We start from the raw sequence: 23,329 nt of genomic DNA, 5'->3' as shown, positions 1-23,329 counted from the left end.
CAAGACCTGACATCAAAGGCACCCAATTCGAAGAAAATGACTTCATTATGTTTGTTGATGGTTCATGCTTGAGAGATTCATTAGGATTACTGAGAGCTGGGTATGCCATGTGTACAATCACCGGTATTTTAGAAGCCTCCTGGCTCGAAAGAGTGTACTCTGCACAAGTGGCTGAATTAATTGCCCTTACTAAAGCATGCCATGCAGCTGAAAACCTGAAAGCCACTATCTATACTGACAGCAGATAAGGATTCGGAATTGTGCATGATTTTGGCCAATTGTGGTCACAAAGGGGTTTCATGACCTCTTCTGGTTCACCAGTGAAAAATGGCAAAAGATTAAGGATTCGTTGCATGCGATTCAGTTACCTCTTGAAATTGCCGTGGTAAAATGCAATGCTCATGTTAAGTCACAAGACTTTGTGTCAATGGGAAACGGCTATGCAGATCAAGTCACAAGGGTTTGTGCATTGAACTGTATATCGTTCAAGGATCAGTGGGAATTGTTACCGGAAACTGAAAATGAAACCTGTCTAAACTTTGCATTAAGAGTGGTTGATACATTAGATGAGTTAAGATCACTGCAGGGTCATGCTAGCAGAGGGGAAAAACGTTCCTGGCAGAGAATGCAACGTATACAGAGGTCTGACGAATTGTGGGTCTCAGAGGAGGGGAAAATGGTTCTGCCAAACAGTCTTTTGTCACAGTTTGCAAGGTTTTACCATGGTCAAGCACAGCTTGGGAGAGACGCAATGATCAGGTTGTTTAAAATCGATTGGTTCAATCCGAAATTCAGACAAGCCGCAGAGGTTATCTGTCACAGGTGCATCATCTGTCAACAGATGAATGCAGGGAAAGGGACCGTGGTGACTTTGAGCCACATAGAGAGAGCTGGAGGTCCGTTTAGCAAGATGCAAATGGATTTTATTGAGATGTCTGTATGTGGAGGCTTGAGGTATGTGTTGGTGATTGTGTGTGTTTTCAGTCATTGAATTGAAGCATACCCTACACGTAGAAATGACAGCCTCACAGTAGCAAAGCTGTTGCTTAGGGAGTTAATACCACGTTTTGGATTCCCGATATCTTTAGAATCAGATAGGGGCAGACACTTCGACAATGAGGTGATTAAGCTCTTGTGTGCTGCATTGGACATTGAGCAGAAGCTGCATTCTAGCTATCGTCCTGAAGCATCAGGACTAGTGGAACAGATGAATGGTACCCTGAAGTCGAGAATGGCAAAAATGTGCGCAGCTACCAATTTGAAGTGGCCAAATGCATTGCCCTTAGTGCTGATGTCAATGAGAAATACACCTGACAAGAAAACAGGACTGTCTCCCCATTAGATACTGATGGGTCAAGCTATGAGATTACCCGCAGTGCCTGAAAATGCTCTTGTGAATATCACAGATGATATGGTGTTGGACTACTGCAAGGGTCTGGCTGATGTGGTCCGCTCTTTCTCACCAGGTGGAGGCTACCACATTGCCACCGATCAGTGATCCAGATCACACCCTGAAGGATGGTGACTGGGTGGTTGTCAAGAAACGCCTGAGGAAGTCGTGTTTGGATCAGCATTGAAAGGGGCCATATCAAGTAATACTGACAACAACCACTGCTGTGAAATGTGCAGGCGTTCCAAATTGGATACATGCCAGTCACACAAAGAAGGTGACGTGTCCAACTGATGAGGAACTTGAAGTGTCCAAAACAACTTCAGAAAAGGAAGTCTCAGGGCCGGAGAGTATTCAAAGGGGAACTGAGACTGAAGGAGAACCCACTGAGGACCGCTTAGTCCCTCAAACAGTAAACAAGTTCGAGAGAGGTGACAGTGAGCCTATCTCAGCGGAGGCAGCAGGAGAACCGAGGCAAAGAGGTTCTCCCAGAAGTAGACGGGTACAGGTTTGAAGTTGAGCCCGTAACAGACCCAGAAGATGAGGGGGAAAGAGCAGAGGGAGACCAAAGTACATCAACTCCCCCCGAGCCACTTGCAGGTCCATCAAGAGAAAACACCATAGTACAAACGGAGGGCGCCGTTCAACGTTCTGAAAGGCCAAGTAGGAAGAAAACACATAAAGGAGATAACTGGCCGGAGCCACAAGCTGCAATAGAGAAAGTGGTCCCTGGAGACACAATAAAGGAAGAAGTTGATACAACCAGAAAAGAGGATCTCAGTGAAGGAGAGTTGCAGAGTGAACGCAGACTGAAAAGAAAAAGGGTCGCAAACAGAAGGTACACAGGTCCTGAATGGGCGTACGCAACATCAGCTGAATGGCAACAAGAATTCTTGGCGTTCTGTTTTGATCGAGAGGTACCAGGTCAATACTACGGCACCTGAACTCAACTTTAGAAAGAGACTGTGTTAAATTGAAATTGAAATTGAAAGCTGAAAAGCTGAGAAAAGAGACTGATAAATTACCGGATGTGACACTGAAAAACTGAATTGACTTTGAAAAACCGATTATGACAAACTGAATAACCTGATTTGACAAAAGGGGTCCTGAAGTGAGTGAAATGCTGTAAATACTCGCAGAGAGAGAAAAAGACTTTTGCACAAGAAAAAAAACAAAAAAAAGAGCTTTTATATCGTTCTCAAGTTGATTGTTTGCTTTGTATTATTCTATTATTCTGCTATCTGATTCTTTACAGATCATGGGTTACACTAAGAGTAGAAAGGGTAGGATGTGTGGTTGGTTGAGTGTCATTTTAGGTATTGTATGTGCAATAATAGTTATAGGTGTGATTGTGGGAATACCATGGATTGACAAGAAAGTGACTAACAATGCTTCAAAATCTGAGACTGCTACACTAACACCGTGGAAGAAGTTTGAGCAGGATGCAAAATACTTACATGCAGGAACTAATTCAAAAGGGGAACTGTCTACTAATGTCTTCTATCGCTTGCTGAATGAGTATGTTGGAAAGGGGAGGGTAAGGGGAAGCGCGTTTTCGGAGGGAGGAGGCGGCGGCTGCATCATCAAGGGCAGGAGCCCTTTAAATCAAACTCGCGCTCCCGCCCTGCGGGAAGCGCGTTTACGGAGGTGGCGGCTGCATCATCAAGGGCAGGAGCCCTTTAAATCAAACTTGCGCTCCTGTCCTGCGGGAAGCGCGTTTACGGAGGGAGGAAGCGGCGGCTGCATCATCAAGGGCAGGAGCCCTTTAAATCAAACTTGCGCTCCAGCCCTGCGGGAAGCACATTTACGGAGGGAGGATGCAGCGGCTACATCATCAAGGGCAGGAGCCCTTTAAATCAAACTCGCGCTCCCGCCCTACGGGAAGCGTTTTTACGGAGGGAGGAGGAGGCGGATGCATCATCAAGGGCAGGAGCCCTTTAAATCAAACTCGCGCTCCCGCCTCGCGGGACGCGCGCGGCACCCAGGCAAAGCCCTGGCCATGGGCGGGCCCGTCAGCGCCTGACAGAGGCTGGGCTGGGCCACCCCCCTGACATCTTTATTTTTTTGGCAATTACTGGCTTTTGGGCACCTACATATGGTAGGGGCGTGTGCTTTCTCAGACTGACCCACGTATGGACCACATTACCCAGTGTGTTATAGGGCCACGAGGAGACATTTAAAGACTTTGAGCTGCTGCTAGTGCCGGCTCTATAGACAGGGGCAGGAGCCCTCTAAAAACTCCTTTCTTTGCACTCCCGCTTTGCGATTGTAGTTGGTGCCGGCTCTGTGGACAGGGGCAGGAGCCCTCTAATAACTCCTTTCGTGCTCCCGCTTCGTGCCTGCCAGAGTCTGGAGGAGGTGGAATCATTTTGTTGTTATCCGGTTTAGTGATTTGCATATATTTTGTTGCGACTAGATAAGAGTGTTCAACATAGTAAACCCCATATATATAATATACATAATGGGGAAAAGAAAGCAAAACCAAATAGGGAATGGTATTAATAAAAAAAAAAACAGAGAAGTGCTAATACGATCACGAATTATCTCACAGATGCAATGGGGAAAATTAATGAAGAAATTATTAATGCTGAAGCACGTTTAGTGGCAACAAAAAAATGTCTTACATGAGGCTATCACTGAAGTGAGCACCGAGGCTGTAGGTTTAATCTCTGAACTGAAATCCCCAAAGGAAAAATGTACTGGGACGGATCATAGATTTTCCTTAAGCCCTTTACTACCTACAGATATAATAGAAGAAATCGATTCCTTGAACAGTACAGATGACCAAATTCCTTCACCACCAAAGAAAAAAAGAAGTAGTCAGACTACTAATTTGTAAATTTATGCTACCATCTTCACAGTTTTCTAAGGGTAGAAAAATAATAACTGAAATGCATGGGGGTCATGCAGTAACACTATCACCAGACAACTATGGCCCATTACAAAAACGTATGGAAACCCTTTTCAAGAAACTGCATGGCAAGCTAGACCAGATAGAGTCAAAAGTATTGCTAGAATTCAAGGAGATAAAAGAACTTATAACTAAGATAGAAGTAAGTGTTAATTCAATGACTAAAGCAAAAAACTTGTCCCATGGTTGTGACACTATATCAAATGTAGATATAAGGAATAGTGCAATGACAGGGAAAGCAGATTCTAACAAAAGAAGTATAGAATATCGGCACCCCATACAGAAAGAAATTCCCCTTGCCTAAGGAACCCATGACTAATCATATGGAGCAATTGGATAGAAATCATAGATGCCAGTCCTTGATTAGAAATAGACCTGTGAAAGAGGTATTACAATTACCGCCAGATGCTACAACATATACAATCATTCTTAAAAATGTTCCCAAATTGGGACCAAACATCGTTGAGACCTAGGCAGGTTTATGTAACAAAGTAGTACACTGGATGGCAGGGAATATATGTACACCAGATATACTATTTTGTGAAATCTTATGTGCAAGATGAGTTGATTGGGTGGGATATTTGGAGAAAGAAGAGGGAGACTGCATTGTGGTTAATTTTCGTAATCCTCACTTTGTGGGTCAATTACTAGTGGACTTGGATATAAGATATTGAACTTGTAAAAATCTGAGAAAAGAGATTATGGCTGTTCCTTTAGGATATTTTTACAGAATGATGAATACCTCAGGCACAAGAGACACGGGGGCCACAGGGAAAACACCCAGTAATTTGGTGAGGTATAACAAACCAGAGTGTACCAATCGATTCGCTCCCCTGAGTAACATGGAGGATTTGGACTGACAGCAGGAGGACATGAGTAGAAAAGAGATCTTGCTACCTGATAAAATACAACCTACTATTGTAGCCCCCATTCCAAAATCTTCAAGTTGTAATGGTGAAGCTGAGTCCGATGGGAGGCCCCTAGCAGGAGACTTAATTATACTCATGTTGTGGAATATAGCTGGAGTAAAAACGAAAATGGTTGAGAAGGAATGGCAGACCATAATAAGCTCATCACATATAATCTGCCTACAAGAGACATGGCACACGGGATCCTTTTTTATTGAAGGATATGCCATATTTTCCACCCCAGCTTCTGCCTCACCTAGTGGTAGGGCAAAGGGAGGATTAGTAATACTGATCTCAACATTGGTACCGTATATATTGGTGAAATCCTCCCTTGATTCCCCTTATTATCACTTTTTATATCTTCGGATAGATGGAATTTTAGGGATTGTTTTAATAAACTACTACAACAATAAATTTGATGGCACCAATAGAGTAGTGGCATTGACTCTTCAGGAAGATTTACAAACTTTTGTAAACGATATAACTTCAAGCTATATAATAATATGGGTTGGAGATTTCAATATTGGGACATGTCAGAATACTATAGGAAAGACATGTGGATCTGTCGACGATGGGGAGAGCGCACAATCGCACTTTTTACATAACAATTACGGAATTTCACTGAATGAGATATTATTTAGATATGATTTAGAACTGATGGAACAAGACGGGTTTAACGGAATGAAGCTTCCATCATTTATAGGAAGAGGACATTTCTCATTAATTGACCATATATTAATGTCTAAGAGTAATATGGATATGGTCGAATCCCTGAAGATTGAGCCAACCATCTATAGTGATCATTATCCCTTGTTATTAACTATGAGATTGGCTAAACCATTTAATATAGGTGAACGATTGGCAATGAATATAGGAATAAGAAGGGAAAATCGTATTGTAATTAAATGGACTGGGGTAAATGAAATAGCTGTGATGAAAAAAGTTGTGACAACACTATCAAGAAATTCTCACATGTACAGAACATAACCAAAGCCCAAATGAGATCTTAGGATCCTTTAACCAGCTTAGAAATGCCATTGCAGGAAGCCTAGTGAGAACATTGGGGAACAAAAAGAGTGAAAATGTGGGGTGGTTTGATCACAATTGTTCATTAGCAAGCCAGGAATTAAAACAAGCCCTGCAGGCTCGACCAAGAAATAGGGAAGAGGTAATTATTAAACGTTCTAATTACAAACATGCACTAATGACGAGGAAGGCACAATTGAGAGCTAGGGCATGGGCTAATCTTGAGCAAGCAACAACATTAAAAGATTGTTTTCCAAAATAAAGTACTATTAATCAACCATTCCTAAAAAATAATGATGTACCCCAAATAACAGTACATGTTCCGTCATCAGAATGGCTTTCACATTTTGGCTTAATTTTTAACCCAGATAATCTGACTACTCACATATCAAATAGGGGGATAATTTAGATAAAGGCACCTTTTTTTAAACCAGTTAGTATAGGGGAAGTTAAATCTGCTATTGGAAGATGCTTGAAAGGGAAGGCACCAGGCCCTGACGGGGTGCCAGTAGATGCCTACTTGACATACATCGATCTATGGTGCCCTATTTTGACCCAAGTCTTTTTGAGTGTGACAACATCTTGGACTGAAAGCATAATTGTCCCTATTTTCAAAAAGGGAGATAGAGGTGACCCCAAATGCTATCGGCCAATCTCACTTTTAGATACCTCTATCAAATTGCTGGGAAGAGTACTCCTAGAAAGATTAGAATTATGGGCAACCAAAAACCATATACTCACAGAGGCTCAATTGGGATTTAGGCCTGGGGTTGGTACTCTGGAACAATGTATAAACCTTAATTTAATAATCAAATATACAATAGCAAGGAAGGGTTACATGTTCCTTTGTTTTGCCGATCTTAGCAGTGCTTTTGATTTGGTGAACCATGCTAAGCTGTGGAAAGTTTTAACAGATATGGGCGCACCCTTAGATATAGCAAGTTTCTTGACACAATTATATAATCATCTAACAGCACGGGTGAGATATGGAAGAAATGGCGAGTGTTTTGGCACCTCTTCTATTCTCCCTTTTTAAATGGGCATCTACTCCATTTATATAAAATATGAAAATCGATACCCCTAAAATAGGAGAATGCTCTATCCCAGTCCTTTTATATGCAGATGATGCTGTACTGCTGTCACAAACTGCAAATGGGCTGCAGCGGTTAATCGAGGGCTTTGTAGAATTTATGGAGGAAAGAGATATGTTGTTGAATATGAGCAAAACTGTTGTAATGACTTGTGGACAGGGAAAGGTCAGGAAGAAAGCTTTTTTTTTATCAAAGGTTATAAATGTGAAGAGGTGAATGGATTTACATATCTGGGTATACAGTTTTCTAATATGGGTCATTGGAAACAACATCTAGAAATTATCAAGATGAAGTATGTTAGGACAACTGAGGCTGTTTTTAGATTTAAAAAAAAAAATTGGCAATAAACTCCTTAGGGAAATGCTGCAAATTTACAAAAGTAAATCAATTAACAGCATTACGTATGGTTCTGCCCTTTGGGGGTTCGATGCCCGAGATCCATTATTTACAAGTGCTAGAGAATAAGAAAATTTGCAGACTACTTGCAGTGCCAAATATTACCTCCACATTTATGGTACACAAGGAGTTGGGTTGCCCTTATGTGGAAGATCTAATACACCAATGCGTTGTTGGCCTGGCATGGTATTTGGTCTAAAGAAGGGACGCATTTTACCCAAAAGATTATTAAAGATTGCCTTACACTAGAATATTGGGATAGAATTCCATGGTTTGTGCATTTAAAAGATTTGTTTAAAGGTATAAATCTAGTTCCAAATTTGGACAATCCAGGTATTATCCTTCAATTTAGCAAGAAAGAATTGAAAAATCAACTTATGGCATGGAGGGTCTGTGATAGAGAAAATAGGGAATGTAGGAAGTCAACAGTAGCACTTTATATGACTTAAAATAACGAGGTAATGCCAAATTATTTGCTGAAAGTAGCAAACATTCAGGATAGATTTTATCTGACTCGAATGAGCTTTAGAACGCTGCACTTTTTGGTAGCTTTCCCAAAGGGGAGGATTTGGAGTAAAAGTCTACCGAAGTGCCCCTGTGTGGGACAGTTTGCACAATCCACAATACACTTTATTATACTTTGTAAATGTTATCACAATGCTAGGAAGCAATTTTTAAAACCTTTATTTATTATTAACAAATTATTTTATTGTAGAGAAGCTTTTAACTACTTATGTAAACTGGATACCAATGAGAAATGTGATGCAGTGATAAAATGTATCCTGAATGCCATTGAACTAAGGAAAAAGCTGTCGTACTTAGAAAATCTTCAGTATGAGAATGAATAATTCCTCAATTTGTAGTAGCAAGGGTTTTTATCTACTTATTTATCTATCAGTAATGTTTTCTCGAAGTATCTTACTGTATATTTTACTATTTTACAGAGATTGTTTTATCTTTTATGGAGTAAAATCCAAATAAAGATTGATTTGAATTTGAGTATGTTGATACAATGGATGCGAGAAACTGTTATGTGTGCACAAAGATTCCTTTATCAGTACAAGAAGGGGTTACTTATCATAGCTTGCCGCTAACTTACGGGATAAGCTGAAGTTTGCTATTAACAAGATTCTATAACCAAGAGCATGTGCAATATTTTTATTCTAACTAGATGTAGTGTTTTCTTTTGAGCATGTGATTGAGTTTCTGAACAAGTTAGCCAAAGAGCATAGCATAAAATTAGTTAGGGGTTTCTTTGAGCCGACACTGACATTTGGGACAGCTTATGCGCACCGCAATAATCTAACCTGCTTACTAACGCCTGTGGAAAAGAGCTTCTTAGATCACACTGATGATAGACGCAAAGCATGGAAAGAAAGGCTAGAAAAGGGGTTAGAAAAACGCACAATTGCAAATGATTATGCTTACACTGCAATAAAGACACAGGGCAAATTAGCTATAGATGCATTACATGTAGGTAGGCTTTGTATATATAGGCCAAAATCTGAGCATGACACTTTATTTGTGGGAACGAGTAAATGCAGGCATGTGTTTTTGTTTCAGAGTAAATGGACATTCATGTTAAATGGACAGAATCCAGCGATCCCTGGAATCTACTATATTTGTGGGCTTAATGCTTATTACCGTCTTCCTAAAGGATGGTATGGGACATGTTATTTGGGGATAGTTTTCCCAAAGATTTACCAGATTGATGACTTAAAACAAATTCCTAAAATGTCTGAATTACAACATACTAGACAAAAGAGAGAGACAGCGGCTGCTGTCGTTGGTGACATATTTGGAGCCATAATTCCTTCAGTAAACTCCATAAAGATTCAAAAGTTGTCTACTATTGTGGATAACATGCTGACAAACTTCACAGGGGCTATACTCCTGATGAATACTGAACTTGCTGCAGAAAGAGCTCTGACTCTTCAAAACCGGCTTGCTTTAGACATTCTTTTAGCGAAGAGCGGCGGAGTCTGTAAGAGGCTTAATGAGCGCCATTGTTGTGCGTTCATTCCTGATAAAAGCAAAAAGATTAGAGGTATGCTTACTAACCTAACAAGAGATAGTGCAGATTTGAAGGACTTGAAGGAACCTGGAGTTTGGGAGAAAGTTGGGAAAGGAATTACAAGAGTAGGGAATTGGTATAGTAATATTTGGAATGGGGTTCTGGTAAAAATATTAGGGGGGTCTATTGATTGTTCTAATTTGTTTATTGGGCTTATGGTTATCATGCAAAGTTAATGAAAGAATAAAGAGAAATTTGACAAAACGGAACAAAATAAATGAAGAAAATGAAAGGGAGGAAATGTTTAATGAAATTTGGGAAAGCTCACACAAAGGTAAGGATGTTGAGATGCGCGTAATGAGGAAAGTGAGAGGTTGAAAAGGGAAAGGTTTGTGTGATGACAAAGGCCATCCGAGGAGGGACTGAGAGAGCGTAGCTTATATAATTAATATTAACATGAAATGTCTATGAACTAATGTACATTAATGCCGCATAGAAACTGTATTAATATGTTTTGCTAAAACGTGCACTTGAAATGTGCCCACAGGGAGTGGCCACCAATGTATACGGGGACTAATGAAAATAACTAATGTTGATGAATTATTACAGTAAAAGATGATTTTATACTAATTATTAATGGTTAAGTTGCTAAAGTTTGCTAATAAATCTTTTAGGCCTTACTTAGCATGAGTCGTGGCCTAGCTGCCTGACTCTCATATTAAATTTGTTTTTCTAAACGTGCAGTGTGCTGACTTGTAAAGGACATGAACTCTTGTTTTTTTCTTCAAACTAGAAGCTGAATGTAACTATAGTAGATCCGCTCTCATGAAGTTCGTCTTGCATGTAGAAATATTTTAGCTGAATGAAACAGTGTAGATTAATGTTAGGTACAAGGTCGCCTGAACCGGTACAGACAATGGAGCCACTGACCGAAGATGCGCAAAGAATTACAAAAGGATGAAATCATACCAGACATTCTACCTCTAAAGACGTCAATCATAAGGACTAATAAAATACATGAGAACTGTTATGGGGTGACAAATTTGATGAGCTAATGTAAAGTTAATTGGAGGTAGATAGTGGGATGCAACCCCCTGTCCAATTAAATTTTAGGGGAATGTACAACAAAAGGGGGATAAAAACCCTTGACACCAGGAAGTAAATCAGAACAGGAGGGATAAGAGAGAGACTAGGGGAGATGCTGGTGCGAATTGCTATGATCCAGACACTTTGTCACTCCGACTAGTGACTTGATAATTTTAGTTAGAACCATCCTTGTCCTTAGATTGCCCATTTACACTTTACCTCCTTATGAGAGAAGTGCTCTTTTACCTGAGCTGAGTTCCTGACTGATGGCGAATCAACTGATGTCCTGATGACGAAGAGCGAACCGGAGTGCTGACCCAAACTTGGAGGGTTACTAAATGATAATGAAATTGTGATTGTCTGTTTGCTTTTCCTTTCTAGGTACCAACTGCTTTTCTTTTGACAGAGACCATAGCTAGATGTTTTCCAAATTGGTGTTACTAAATTGTTTTGCATGAAGCCCAACATGCCAATGCTAATTCCAGGTTAGTTAAGGGGTTCACTAAACTGATGCAAATAGACAAATGACTGAATCTATGATTCGTTGAATAACGTGCTAGTGATATTCTGCTAAGGAAAGCCTATGTTCATGCCTTGTTATGTTTTGATGTTTGTGATTCTTGCTTTGATGAAATCTTATCAGAGTTGCTATATTGTGACTATGCTATTGTGTTTTCTGGTTTTGAGACTAATAAACTTATTAGTAGAATTGTAATCAATAGGGAATAAATATCATAGAATTCATACTAAATTGGTGTGGTTATTCATGACTGAAAGGTCATGGTGGTGTCATGAGTTTGCTAAATGTCATTGACTAAAGTGAAATCCATTGTTGTAATAAATATTGATGACATTATTGATGTATTGATTGACATATTGATGTATTGATTGACATATTGATTAGCTATCTCGTCCTAAGGTGTCTTAAATCAGGGTCAAAAGATTCATTGGCCTAAAACGAGTACCAAAGTGAGTAAATTAGTCATAAAGGGGTGCATTAACAATATCTTTGCGTCTTTCTTTCTGCATTGGTAATGGGATAAACAGACTTTGCAATGGGACAAACAGACTTTGCTGTAGTCCATATGACGTGCAAATATTTTCACCACCTCCGTGCTCCTAGTTGTAGTCGTTATCCTGTATGTAATCAGTCTTGCCTCCACTACTCAATTCAACATCATGCCAATCTTCTGGCATCGCCTCTATCCAAATTACATATGTAGGTCTATTGTTAGATTGACGGACCTATATGATCTTAATATTTGATAACCAGATGAGAACGATCACTTGCTACCCTGGTATGAGTCTTGTATGTTGCAGAACCGTCATGTGCAGAGAAGTCCAGTAACCAATCAGCATACTTATCCTATAGGGCGCATTTGGTCTACTTAATGTTACAGGCAGATTGGACACTCACATCACATCTCTAGAAATTCATAAAGATCCTGATGGAGTATTCTGGAATCTGACCATCCCATTTTCTTAGTGTTATAACATCTACCACTCCCTACTTCTTCAACAGGTGGGGCAGCTAATGCATGTACATCAATATGCTGCTGAAATTGTGCATTGTATCAATCCAATACATCTGACTCAGCTGGAAGTTGCAGCAATAGTCGGGTTTTAAAGAAGCTGAACCTAACCTGCTACAACTATTTGTAGTTCTAGTAACTAACCGAAAATTGCCTACCATGACGCCGCAAAATTTAGCAAAGTCCCCACCCACAACACTTCATAAAGTCTCACTAAAACATCAGACCAGGGCTTCTGCTACACTATTAAGTCTGGAAAGCTGCCACAATATCTAGTCTAGCCTGCGAAATTAGCACCGAGGTATAGAGAGTACACAACATCTAGGCCACTCTTCTAAAACAAGATTCATGCCATCTGCCTCTACAACAGATATTTTGCATAAATCGCTGTTTCCATAGAATATGCACTTTGAGCCTGATTCACAAAGCTATTTGTCTGTTTTACGTTTTGCTTATGTATGTTAATAGCATTTTAACAAGAGCAAATCCTTATTTGAATTCACAAAACTTGATTTTGTACCCGTAAAAGGATTTAGTCACAAGTACATCTAATCACAGGAGTTGGCAGTAGAGATTGATGGGCTGGCATGCCCAGTGAGTTTGTTCAAGCCTGTCTGATCCCTAACCATCCTGGAAAATTCCAGAAATTTACCCTTGATAAGGGTAGGTGTAAATCCATTTCCAGGATTGTAAGGAGATCAAAACTTCTTCAGAATTGGTGGAGGTGTACGGAAAAGGATATCTCAAAATATATCCACCTGAAAAAGAATGTTCCATGTGGAAATAAAAGAAACCGAATCCTAGCAAGTTAAATCACTGCAGATGCATGCACAATGAATCATAAAATACATCTACACTCTTGATAAAGCGGAATTCCAAGACATGTTCAGGGGTGGTCTGGAAACCGGTGACTGCTTTGTTTCCTAGTACACATCTGGAGACTTTTGTTCTTCTGAAAGTCATAAATGTAAACCCAGGACATGCCATATCTCGACAGGTGCAGATTTATGACTTTCTGTAAGAACTGGGCCCTCTTTTTTGCAACACAATCAAGTCTACTCTGCTGCAACAAATGCAACCGACTCTGGCATACTATCACACCATCAAAATACCCCTTTACTACATATTTTCTAGCTTGATTCTAGCATTTTCAAGTGTTTCATATAATAGCCGCCATTTCAAACTTCACATAACCCTACTTTAGCAGTCTTAATTACAGTCATTCATAAAGAAGCCGTTCATGTCAAAGTACTTTGCATCAATTGCATTGTGAGCAGCCTAACACTTTGTACACACAAGAGTCACTAATTATTTGCTGTGCTGTCAGGTGCACCCTGGAACTGGCTGTGGCCCTCCCTAAATGTTGGAATGAAGACCCCAATCTCAGATACTAGAATGAAAATGTGCTGGCATTACAACCCCTGCCTCTTTAAGGTACGGAGTATAATACCACAAAAAATGGCACATAGTGAATGGGACATCAAACGCAAAGCACATTGGTGAATGTGGGCCCAAGTGCTGGCAAGGAAATATGCAAATATTTGAGGTCATCTGTGCTTCGTTTTTCGATGCGTTTCTACACAGATGGAGTTTTTCTAAAGTTTTTCTAAAGATCTTACTCTGTTTCTTTGGGGTGTTCATGTAAAGGAGGATATTCCTTTATGCTTACTTGCGTCTCTTTGGTGAGGGGTATCCAGTGTTCTCTTACTAATAATACTTCTGCTGAAAGTCTACGTTTTCCTTGAACAGGAGAAACATTATCACAACAGGTATCTCTTTTAAATAACATCAATGCAGGAGGATACCAGTCTGTATTTGGGACAAATCCATTTAATACAAGAAGCTATGTCGGTTATTTTCTTCCTGGGGACATAGTGTGCTTGTTTCAAATCCAACCACAGGTGCAGAGTTTAGAGAATTATTGCTTAATACATGAACAAGCATGTCAACACAGCCTCCATGCTGTGCTGCCAAGTTGATAGAATGCAGCAGCCAGGATTACTAGTTAGTTCTGTCAAATGTTTTACATCCTTGACTAATTTCCTCACAACCCAATGCATCAGTTTCTGTGTCTCTCACAATTTGCCCTCCTTAGCGTTGGCCCAGCTTTACCAAAAACTAAAGAGATTGCAAACATCTCTCCACACGAGGGAGAAAACCCACTCATAGTGAAATAAAAGGGTATACTATGCAATGTAAAGCACACTTTCCTGAACATGATTGCTGAGATACTTCAGGTCATGATGCTTTACCCAGCAACAGCAATCTTCTTCCATGCCCATGGAAAAATGTGTCTTGAAGAAACACTGAAAGTGTTGCTGACACATGTTCATGTTTGTGGCAAATGATAAATTTGAGTGTACCGTAAAGCATCAGTTTGCTCGCTGGCGTATAGTGCAAAAACGTGCTCATATCTCGACTCCTATTGTAACTTGATATTTGATAAATGTACTTCTCTGGGTCACAGGAAGAAGCACAAGGTCTCTATGGCAAGATCAGACTGGCCATAATTCTCATCACGTAAATGCCTGTTTGGACTAGTGCATTAAGCTTAAGGACAGCTTACTGCTAATTAAGGGTTGCATCAATGCATGTGACCATCGTCCTCCCATAAGCTATGGGCTCACTCATTGGCGACAATGCAATACACTGATGCTTTATCTAGCCGACTCAAGTTACAAGTGTTTCTAAACTTCATATATGCATGGTACCCATTTTGGTGCTGCTGCTCAAAGTCATTCATGTACTCAGTGGGACCAAAAGGCATTTTTTTCTGCACCTTCAAGCTGGGTAGAGTTTCACATACAGAGTGGGACATGACAAGCCTCAACACTGGACTGCTCATGCATACAGCTTGGGCTGCTCGATTCCTACATGTCCACCTGTGCTCTTTGTGAAGCATGGCTATTACCACAGGTAATCCCCAGGAACTCTAAATAATGTAAATAAACTCAACATGAGTTCCATATATATTATGGAAATTGCATTCAGGTATTTTACGGTGAAGAGTTTTATCCTTTGCTGCCAGTATGTGGTGTTTTTGAAATAAATTTTAGTCTCAAGTGTGTGTATTCAGTGAGTGTAATGCAATGGTACTATACATTTGACTTGCAGATCACGACATTGGATCAAGCTAAATTAGCAAAAATCATGCATATAGATCATTTTAATTAACGTTTGAAGAATAAATCCTTACTCATTTTTACTTGCAACGCCCCACAGCTTTTTGAAGGATCTCCAATTCCATTCTTAGCCATGCAACAGTACTCTCCATCGTCAGTTTCTTCCACACTTAGAATAGTCAAGAGTTGCCCATTTTCCCGTATACTGTATCGGGTGTCAAACAACCTGCAGAATAAACAGTAAAAATACATTTTAATGTCAAATATCCAATAGTCCTTGCACAAAAGCATGTTTCTTGAAACAGAACAATCCAGATTTCAACAAGATAAGGTTGAAATGTTTATCCATCCATTAACACTACATAAAAATGGTTCTACTACAACATCATAATTTTGTAAAGGATCACAGCATTCATAGCATTAATGCTCGGGTGGTGTGGAGAAACATGGCGTCGGTCTGACAACAGTCGCGGGAGTTCCACCCTGGGGGATGACTGCATGTGGAGTAGGTGCAAGAGTTGATATTGTCCACTTGTGAGGCCACAATAAATCTGCAGCCAGAACTCTATGTGGAAATTTGTAAACCACACTCCTGTATTTTGGCTATTCCAGAGAGGTCGATTACGCCAGACATTGGATGTTGTCAGGATTCCCCATGCTATGAGGAGTTGGCTTCACTTCAGTGTGGTCATGCTGCGGCAACCCTCATTCATTTCCAGGTCAACACAAGACAGTACCCACCACGGAAGGAAGACTTTGGAGCTCCTGGCTCGAGGCTTGGAAGCAGGAGAAAGCTGCCGCAAATGTCAGCAGACCTGCACACCCTACACCAGTTATTTACTGGTTCCAATGGTGCTGCAGCAAAGGCAGGGGGCATAAACAAGGGTAGCAAGGACGTTAAGCTGGGTCAGAATACAGATGGCAGCACCCTGAACTTGGCAGGCAAAATGGCTAACCATCCTCAGGTAGGAGCTAGGAATAGATATTTACTACGATCAGGGCTGAATTGGAAAACCAAGAGCCCACCAGCAAAAATTACTAAATAAATCTGGACGCAGGGCCAACTGTAGTGGGGCTGGTAAAGAAACTAATAGTAAACCCAATAAGGGTAGAACCCAGCTTGGTTGGAGAAAAAAAAGACACTGGTGAGGCTGCTTTAAAGCCAACCAAATAACTTAATTCTTTCTTCATATTGATAGAGCAGTCCAGGGCTCACCAACTGATGGCAGAGGCAGTTATGACGCTGCCTGAGATGGACGACCAACCTTAAAGTAGTACTGAAAAGGGGGAGCTGACAACCACACCCACAGCCAATCGGTTTGAGCTGCTCATGGCAGCAGGAGATTAGGAGGATCCTCCTGTTACAATTTCCAGTACCTCTATGCTACTTATTGATGAATTTAGACAGTTAAGTACTCCTGTGGGGCCGGGGAAGGGTGTGGAAGCAAGTCAGCAGGCCTTCCATAACGAAAGGGAAAGCCCACACAAGTCTTTGGAAGGCATTTTGTTAAATCTCAGATCTGATGTAATGAAAAGATTTCAGATCTCAGAGGTTAATCTGAAAGGTTCAGGAGAAATGCTCCGTATTAGGTAAAAAAAAATAGATGACCTGGTGGAACGAACCTCAACCTCAGAAGAAAATATGGAGAAGATGTGTCTGGACATGCACTCTAATACCCAAGAGATAGAGGGGTTGAAGCATCAGAATAAAGTGTTAATGGACCCTCTTGAAAAGTTAGCTAAACACTCAAGGTGCAATATTCTGAGGCTGCTGACCATCCTGGAAGGATCAGTAGTGAGGGATGCGATTAAACTTCTAAAGGAAAAGATCCTGCAGGACAGACCAGACGTAAACCTAGAAAAGGAAAATTAAAGAGCTCTTAGAGACCTTTTTAACCCAATCACTAGTCCAGAAAACCCTAAGATGATCCTATTAATTTTCCTACTTATACCGTTAAGGAGCTGGGTCTAACCCCTGCATTTAAGGATAAAGTCGAGAGCTACGGACACTATGCCTACAAAGTAAGGTTGGAACATTGGTAAGAGGACCTTGCAGCGGCAGTGGGAGCTTGCCGCTAGAATGGATGAACTACTTAAGATAGGAGCCAAGGTTCAGATAAAGTCCCCTGCAATGCCGAGTACCGTGTGGAGGAACAAGATGCATAATCTTCAAGATCTTACGGATGTAGATGCCCTAATTGCAGAGACGCAAGTGGCCTCTTAAGATATAGGAAAAGGTTTGGGGGAGGAAGAGTAGAGAGAATGGGGAGTATATGTATATTTTAGACAAAGGCGGCCTTTCTCAGTGTGAGTCAGTGAATAGCAGACAAAATGCGGGGAAGGGGCTCCTCTGGGTGGATGGAAGGGCAAGAACTATGGGAGATGAGCATAGGGGAAAAAAACTAAAAGGAATAGGTCCTCTTATCACGGATTAGTAATAGCAGGAAATGTAAGTTTAAAGAGAGCTGGATACATGTTTCTAACTAGAAGATATAATGGGAGGAGATCGTAGAAAATCTGATAACAAGAATCTTGGGGTGAAAATACCCTGGAATGTAAACGGTCCAAGGTTCAAGAGGCAGAAGGGCCTAGTTGTATAGAACCCAAGGAGCAGGGGGACTCATGTTATAATGCTACAAGAAACCCAATTAGAGTGAAAGGAGTGTAGAGTCTGCTTTAGTAAGCTCACATAGATATAGGAGGTTGTGAGTTTGGAGCAATGGTGAGCACAACAGGAGTGGCTATTATTATCTGGAAAGGTTCAGGGATATAGCTGGTAAAATATGAAACGGACAGCACTGGAAAATGGCTTGTGGCAATCTTACTGGTCAGTGGTATGCATCAGTCATGTACAGCATATTATGGTCCAAATTGCGATGACCCAGCATCACTGGAGAGGTTACAACAGCACCTGTTGGAACTATCCACCCCTATGATAGTTGGAGCAGACTTGAATATTGTTTTAAATACAGACTTGGACAGAATGTCAAAAACCAAGTATATAAATTTCTGTAAAATATCAAGGACATTTGATCCAGGAAATTATGAGTGAGTCTGGAAAAGTTATGCTGAATGGCAATAACATCTGCCTTGTCCAAAGATTAATGCCTATATGTTGTGAGTGCTGTGCTGGTGGGGCCAGCAAGCTAGCAGCTGCAATCTCAGTGTGTCAGTTTCTTCAGCAGAGTGAACAGAGCCATGAGAAACTGATGGTGTGATGAAGACAAAAAAAGCATTAATGATCACCTTTTATATATTCCTTCAATCAAACTTGAGCACTTTTAAAAACTTTGTAGCAACTAGGTGAATCGTCAACTTCTGTATAGTTTTTTTGATGCAAAGATTTTGATATAAAACACAACTATGAGATCATTACAGGCCAATATATTTTATAAACTACAAATGAAAAAAATGTATTGCTCTTTTTCAAGTGTTAGATCATTTTGAATTAGAACCAGGAAGATACTGGTTAAAGTGGTTTCATTATGGAAAGGTTTTCCTTAAACTTTGACTATGTGGAATAGGATTTCCTCAAACACATCTTAAGTTGAAAACTGAGAATAAGTTCCATAAATAGGCTGAAGTGTTGTACAGAAAACCAAAAAGTATGGACTTCAGTAATTGATATTATCTTCTTGACAAGAATGATCTCTATCCCCAATTTGAAGGAGTGAGCTGAGGATTAAAAGTGGTTACGTTCTCAGCCAAACCTGACCATGTACTGTAATATGTTGCAAAACGTGAGCTATGTCTCCAAATTATCATGTAAATTAGCCTCTTAAATCAATATATGTTTAGCCCTCTATAAGATGGATGTTATTTCTTTATAATGATTCCTGTGTGCCGTGCCCATGTTTATATAATTGATCCCTGAACATCACATTTAACAAACTAAAGAAAGTTGCTTAGATCCATTGCGGATAATATGAAAACTAGTATCCACTCAATTGTGATAGTGGAGCAGTCTTGAACTAGGTAAGATCATAATGCAGGTTCACATTAAACCATGCCAATGTTGCAGCTCACTCCTTGAAGAAATGATTTGAATTCGGAGTAAAATATTTTGGGTTAGAGTCACTAGGGTCTCCTCAAGGGCAATGAAGAGAAAAAAGAACCAGAATGGTGTGTGCACTTTGGTTTTAGGCTATATTAGGCAATCCATATCAAGCATCACAATGGTTATATGCACCGTCATATGCAAAACGTACTCCTCTGGCTTTGTATGAAGAGGAGTCAATTATTTATTTTCATGTAACTTAAGGTCCAGTTTATGTTCCTGATCCAAGTTTAATCATTGCATAGGCTTATATTTATTACATTACTGGAATGCAGGCCAAGAGGAATAGTAAATCTTCCCAATTTTTCCAATGTCTCCTAAACTCTCACATCTGTTTCAGTAGTAAGCATGATTAATAATTAAATGGATTTCCAAAAGCTTTAATTTTTGTGAAAATCAATTCTCTAAACATTTGTCCATCACCACTGCTTTACTCAATAGCAACTTTCATTCATGTAAAGCTAATGTTTATAAAAACATTGCTCACTTTAAACAAATAATGGGATATGCCTAGATGATGATATACAAATATCTCTTGTAAACAAGTAGTGGACACAGTCATCTGAGCATAGCAATGGTCAGTGTGGTTGTCTACCATGCTTTACTTCTTTGTGAATCATGTGGACATTTTTCATGACAAGTACTTTCTTTTGCCATAGTTTAAGAGCTTCAGAGGTTATAAAAACACCTTATCCATTTCAACATCACCAGCTCACATACCACCACCCACCCTCGGCAGCTCGTCCCCCCACCCCCCACCCCCACCACCGCTGAAACAAAATTTCTAAGACCTGTTGGACCAATGCCCTTAGTGTCTCTAAACCAGATACCATCATATCCTCACCCGAGTGTCAGGTACTTCAACACCTGGATCACAAACTGTACAGACAACATCGCCCCTAGACAAAGACAGCAACAGGATATTCACAAAACAGGCCAAATGGTACACCACAGCACATAGAGCAGCAACATGCATTCGCAAAATAACATGAAAGAAGATGGCATGCTAGCAAAGAGACCACTGACAGTAGCCGGTAATGGAGGTTTAGAGAGATCTTGAGAAGGTTCTAAGGGAGAAGAGAGACACCCTTGTTGCTCACATCGACTCCAGCTCCAACAACAGCAAGGAACTCTTCAACATTGTCAAGCAGTTCTCCAACCCCGTAGCTACAGAGATCAGCATTAACCCCCAGGAGCTATGTGCAACCTTGCAAATGTCTTCTGCAACACGATCTCCACCATCTACAAAATCTTCAAACCCCACCCCAAGCAGACATCCTTCCTCAACCTACACACCCTCACTGTAACCAGTACAGATTGCCAACTGACCATATGAAACCTGTTCACCTCCAAGGAAACAACCACCATTATCAACTCCATCCACTCAGGGGCCACCGAGGACCCCTACCCACACCACCTCTTTAACCTCTGAAGGGAAAGATTCAGCCACAAACTCATCTCGCTGTTCAACACCTTGAAAACCAAGGCCACCTTCCCAGAAGACTAGAAACATGCCAAGACTAAACTCCTACTCAAGAAGCCATCAGTCAAAACCAGGGAACTCAAAAACTACCAGCCCACCTCTTTACTCCCTGTTCCAGCTAAGGTCCTGGAGAAAGTCATAACAAACAACTCAAACATCTCAAGCTGAACCATCTCCATGACACTTTCCAATTCAGATCCTGGAGCAATCACAGCACAAGACCACCCTGATCACAGCCACCAACTACATCAGAATCCTTCTTAGCAAAGAAGAATGACAGCCCTGATGCTCCTCAACTACTAAGCAGCTTTCAACACCGCATCCCACCACACACTGATCTCCAGACTACACACCATTGGCATGGCATAAAAGGGGCCCCTCTCAGATGGATCCCTTCATTCCTCACCGGAAGAAAAGAAAAAGTCTGAATATCACCCTTTACTTTTGAACCTAAGGAAATCATCTGCGGTGTCCCTCAGGGTTCATCCCTCAGCCCCACCCTCTCCAACACCTACATGACACAGCTGGCTGACATAGCACAATCCCATAGACTCAACATCCTATAGGCAGGTGATACTCAACTCGTTTCTCATCAAGTTGGCAATGCTCGTCCTGCACTTGTGAAAGCTGGTTCTGGTGGGGTCGTTAGATGGGGAGAGGACAACTGCCTGAAGCTCAATACTGATAAAATGCAATAAAAACACTCCCTGGAACCCTTCCTGGTGCCCCACTGAATGAGGGCCAGCACCTCCCCCGCCCATCAGACCACACAAGAAATGTTGGCATCATGTTTGACAGCAAGCTTACCAAGTCCCAGATCAATGTCACCGCCTCCACCTGCTTCTTCACTCTGCACGTGCTATGAAAGATCTTCAAGTGGCTCTCCTCCAAGCACTAGATGAACCATCACAGAAGCCCTTATAACCAGCAGACTGGAATACAGCAATCTACTTTGGAATGCTGCACATCTCCTACAGAGACTACAGTCCATTAAGAATGCCACAGCCAGACTCATCCTTGACCTCACCAACGTGCCTATATCACCCCACATCTCAAGGAATTCCACTGCCCCCCGTACAGAAGATGTCAGTTCAAGCTGTTGACCTATGCATTGAAGGACCTACACCAGCTAGATCAAACCTATATCAACCACCGCCTGAACTTCCACCAACGATTCAGACAATCATGCTCTGCCTCTCTTCCTCACCCACACTCCTCGCGTCAACAGAAGCGCGAGCAGAGGACACACTTTCTCCAAACTTGCAGCAAACACATGGAATGGCCTCTCCCTGCAGCTCCAGACCTCCTCTTCTGTACTGGAATTCCGGCAAGCACTCAAGCCTTGGCTATTCGACTGAGTCCCTTAGACCCTCCAATTGCCTGGATACCCTCTTGGGTAATTAGCTGCACTATACAAATCAACTGATTGATTAGCCATGTGAGCAGGGTGAGGTGGCTGAATTTGATCTTGTTGCTGGATGTTAAAATGGGTCAAGGTTGTGCCCTGCAGTGCGAGTAGGGCCTTGGATTAGCTGAGTGAGTCCAATGTTATCGAGGCTTACAGGTAGGGTAGTGGAGTTGGGGGTCGGTTGGGCCACAGAGATGTAAGTTGAGGTCACGGAGTAGAATGAAATCTTTGAGCTGATAAATTCGGTGAGGAGGCTGCTGAAGGTGATGTGTGGCCTGGGGGGGGGGTTGGTTTGAGGGGTGCTGGTATGCAAGGGTTCCTTTGATGATGGTTTTGTTGCCTGATTGTAGTCTGAACAGCATGTGCTTCATGAACTGTTTCCACTGGTGGAGGTAGTGCAGGTGATGCTGTCCTGGTGGATGATGTTCAGGCCTCCTACTATTTTGCGAGGCCTGTCTCGGCATGTGATCCTGTAGCTCCATGGACTGGCTTTGGTAATGGTGAGTGTGGGTGCTGGGTTGAGTCAGGTTTCAGTGAGACATAGAATGTCAGGGGTGTCAATGAGGTCCCAGACCTCAGTAGCGTGTTCACGAGAGATCTGGTGCTGAGAAACATGTATATTAGGCAGGGTGAGGTGAATGGGGTGGAGGAGGCATGGTGGTACAGGAGAAATGGCAGTGTGCACATGAGAACAGTCTTACCGCTGTGCGAGGTGTCGCGTTGAGAGCACGCTGGTCAATGGAGGTGTAATGGTGGCATACATTTGGACCAAGGTTTGTAGCACTGGCATGGTTCAGGCAAAGATGGGCGTGCCTTTGAACAGTGGGCTCGCTGCTGGTGTGCCAGCCGCACAGTAGCCACCATTAAGTAGGGCCTACATGGGAGGAGGCGCTCGGTGGGGGTAG

At 41.4% G+C, this 23,329-nt stretch overlaps 1 protein-coding gene across 1 annotated transcript in view; it reads right to left on the bottom strand.

The window, feature by feature from the left end:
* MUSK (muscle associated receptor tyrosine kinase) overlaps positions 1-23,329 on the bottom strand; it is a 595,710-nt gene that overhangs the window by 424,887 nt on the left and 147,494 nt on the right. The window contains exon 3 of the mRNA XM_069240929.1: positions 15,551-15,702. Coding sequence (XP_069097030.1) covers positions 15,551-15,702 — 152 coding nt within the window. The remainder of the gene's footprint in view (positions 1-15,550; positions 15,703-23,329) is intronic.

Source organism: Pleurodeles waltl, chromosome 1_2 (genome assembly GCF_031143425.1).
Source record: "Pleurodeles waltl isolate 20211129_DDA chromosome 1_2, aPleWal1.hap1.20221129, whole genome shotgun sequence".
Taxonomy (NCBI): domain Eukaryota; kingdom Metazoa; phylum Chordata; class Amphibia; order Caudata; family Salamandridae; genus Pleurodeles; species Pleurodeles waltl.
The sequence above is the reverse complement of the archived record's forward strand: the minus strand, read 5'-3'. Positions and strand labels throughout refer to the sequence as shown.